This window comes from Pseudochaenichthys georgianus, chromosome 10, assembly GCF_902827115.2.
Source record: "Pseudochaenichthys georgianus chromosome 10, fPseGeo1.2, whole genome shotgun sequence".
Lineage (NCBI taxonomy): Eukaryota > Metazoa > Chordata > Actinopteri > Perciformes > Channichthyidae > Pseudochaenichthys > Pseudochaenichthys georgianus.
This window is the reverse complement of record NC_047512.1, coordinates 40,102,974-40,106,416: the sequence shown is the minus strand read 5'-3', so window position 1 is coordinate 40,106,416 and position 3,443 is coordinate 40,102,974. Positions and strand designations below refer to the sequence as shown.

General features: G+C 42.5%; 1 protein-coding gene across 1 annotated transcript; it reads right to left on the bottom strand.

Annotated features, from left to right (window-relative positions):
* Positions 1 to 540: 540 nt before the first annotated feature.
* LOC117454278 (general transcription factor II-I repeat domain-containing protein 2B-like) lies at positions 541 to 3,205 on the bottom strand. The gene is made up of 2 exons (XM_034093451.2): positions 1,175 to 3,205; positions 541 to 1,061 (listed from the first exon to the last, which is right to left on the bottom strand). Coding segments are annotated over exons 1-2 (1,869 nt in total). The 5' UTR covers positions 3,043 to 3,205; the 3' UTR covers positions 541 to 1,060.
* Between the last annotated feature and the right edge of the window lie 238 nt (positions 3,206 to 3,443).

The window sequence follows — 3,443 nt, the reverse complement described above, 5'->3', positions numbered from 1 at the left end:
GAAGCCACTCTCTGCTCGGCCTGACAAAGCTGCAAAGCTTTGCTGTTTCACTCAGATCTAAGTCATGGCTAAAGGACCCTTCACCCTGATGGTCGGCCGTTAAGTGATGGCAGTCTCTTGATAGTTTATATTTTGAATCATAATCACAATATTATAAATTCAAATCTTTCTTTTAATGAATGAAACACAGAAAATAGATCAGAATGGAAATGTATTGTGAAAGTAACGTTATATACAGTATGATTGGGATTAGGGTTATTCATATACCAGTGTTTCCCCTACCATTGTCTTGGAGGGGTGCTGCGCCCCGCCAACGGAGCCCCACGTCCCTTTAGGGCAGGGGTGTCAAACTCATTTTCACCGAGGGCCACATCAGCATAATCGTTGTCCTCAAAGGGCCAGATGTAACTTATAAATGTAACTAAATGCAATGTAACTAAATGCAATGTAAAATAAATGTAACTACTCCTTAATGTTAAATAACTCTGAATTTATTACTTATTCAAGTTACAAATATTACATATATATATTTGCATAGATGTAAAAAATATCTTTGCTTGTTGCTTTGTTATTATAACAAATCCTTTTAATTTGTCAGGTTATGAAACCCACATTACTCCATCAATCAACGATCAAACTATCCAAGTTAATAAAGAAAAATAACATCAAACAGAAGTTATGACATTAACTTTGTTCAAAACTTGAAATAACAAATAACTGTAAAACCAACAATTGTGAGCTGCTAAGAACATGTGTGACAGATGTAGCATTTTACAAAAACAAATGGCTGCACACAGCCTTGCAGGGGGCATACATCCAACTAATGAGAGATGGTTTGATTACAGTAAACATTTGTCTGCATAAACACATAAAACCTGCAAACACTAAATACATTTCTACACATATAAAGTAGTATATGTAATAAACTCACAATAAGGGTTGTCTCAGTCCACAACTATATTGGTCAAGTTTTTAGGTTAGTTTTTGATGAGGAGATGCTGCCTGTCCTTGAACACACCATGTGGATCCCCTCTCCACCATCCTCATCCAACGATCATGTTCTGAAAATAACAAACACAAAACAAAATGCAAGCACAATCATTACATTGCACATAGTTTAACTATTCTTCTTCTTGGTTGAATTATATTTTATTAGGTTTTTAAAAATGCTTACCAATGTGTTTTCTGACCAGATGTCTGACACCGTTTTTCCATGGCCAGTGTGTCAATGTCTGGTTTTAGGTCCTGTGCTGTAGCAATCCGTAGAACAGCGTGGAGGTTGCCGTCAGTGATGCGTGATCTGTGCTTGTTTTTGTTTAGATTCATTATTGAAAACATCTGTTCGCACAGATAGGTGCTCCCAAACATAGACAGAACACGGGCAGCATGAAGTCGAAGCTGTGGCATGGAAGCAGGGGGCAGTAGACGGTAAAAGTCCTGGATTGTAGCATCCTGGAACTTTGCTCTCAGGCCACTATCGCTTTGAAGCTCTATTAACTCCATCTGAAGGTGTTGGGGTGCAGTGCACATGTCGGTGGTGAAAGGACTAGCAAAGATGGCAAATCCAGAGTGCTGTGCTCTGAAGTCAGAGAAGCGCCGATCAAACTCATTCATCAACAGGCTCAGTTTGGTAGCTAACTGAGCACATGAGAAAGTACCGGGACATGAGGCTGAGATGCTCTGACAAACAGGAAAGTGGGCAAGATTGTCCTGTTTCACTTGGCACATCCATAGGTCAAGTTTACGCTGGAAAGCCGTGATCGTGTCGGACATCTGCGTGATGACTTGTTTGCGTCCCTGCAGCTTCTGATTCAGTTGGGCGAGATGCTCGGTTATGTCACACAACATAGCAAAGTCACACAGCCAGTTTGGATCTGACAGTTCAGACAAGGGTTTTCCCTTACTCTGCATGAAAAGAGCAATGTCTTCCATAAGCTCAAAAAATCGTTTGAGGACTTTGCTCCTACTCAGCCACCTTACTTCTGTATGGTACGGCACGTCTCCGTGCTCCGAGCCCATCTCCTGCAAGAACAGCTGGAACTGACGATGATTCAGGCCACGCGCCCGAATGAAGTTCACTGTCTTCATGACCGTGGTCACTATATTATCCATCCCCAGCACCTTCCCGCACAAAGCTTCTTGATGGATAATACAATGATACGTTATCAGAGGCGTGTGACAGTTACATTCTTGCATTTTCTCCTTCATTAGTCCAACCAAGCCCACTTTTCTTCCACACATTGCAGGTGCACCGTCTGTAGTTAATCCCACCAAGTTTTCCCAGGGCAATGCGTTTTTAATGACTGACTTCTCCACCGCATCAAAAATGTCCCGTCCCGTTGTGGTCCCATGCATGGCAGCCACATCCAACAGCTCCTCAGTGACAGAGAGGTCCGACTTCACGCCTCTAATAAAAATAGATAGCTGCGCTGTATCCGTGTTGTCTGTGCTTTCATCAACAGCTAATGAAAAAGCTATGTAGCTGCGTGTCTCTTCGGCCAGCTGTGTTGCCAGGTTTCCTGCTAGTTCCTTAACTCGGTCCGCGATAGTGTTTCTTGATAAACTGACATTTTTAAAAGTCTGTATCTGGTCGGGACACACCTGCTCACAGACCTTCAGCATGCACTGCTTCAAAAACGTTCCCTCTGAAAAAGACTTTGAAGCGCGTGCGATTTCTTCAGCCACAACAAAGCTAGCTTTCACTGCCGCATTGTTTTTGGTTCTGGCTTTCGCGAACACATTCTGCTGCGATCGCAGTTTGCCTTTTAATTCTTGGGCAATTTGTTGTTTTTCTTGATGGCTGATTTTGGCATACTTAGCTCCGTGTTTGGTCTCAAAATGCCGACGTAGATTGTACTCTTTGACAACCGCCACCGCCTCATAACACAAAAGACATACCGGTTTTTCTCCTTGAAGCACAAACATGTATTCACCTTCCCATCTTTCTTGAAACAGCCTTCCATCTGCATCAATTTTTCTCTTCCTTGACATTTTGGGATCATTATTTGTATTTCTCAATTCCACTTGTTGGTTAAATCGCATCGATGTGGAAACACTGCAGTCTAGTGGCGGGATGCCGTCACTTCGCGGGTAACATAATCAGCATGTATTGTGGGAAATGTAGTTTTTGGTCACTGCACGCATTTGACTTGTTTATTTGTATACAATCAAACCTTTTAAGCTCTCGCGGGCCACATGAAATGACGTGGCGGGCCACATTTGGCCCGCGGGCCTTGAGTTTGACACGTCTGCTTTAGGGGCTCCGTAATAATGTCCTTGTAAAACTCGCGATATAATTATATATCAATATTCGCTCTTGTATGTAGCGACATTGGCACTCAACACATGTGAGCTTGGGTGCACCCTCATTTCATAGACTGTACAAACACAGCAGCCCTGTGAAAACACCAACAGATTTTCAACAGAAGGCTGACAAAAATATG

What these genes read in the sequence shown, in the direction of transcription:
- LOC117454278 (XM_034093451.2), bottom strand. Translation starts at nt 3,042, where the DNA reads ATGCGATTTAACCAACAAGTGGAATTGAGAAATACAAATAATGATCCC.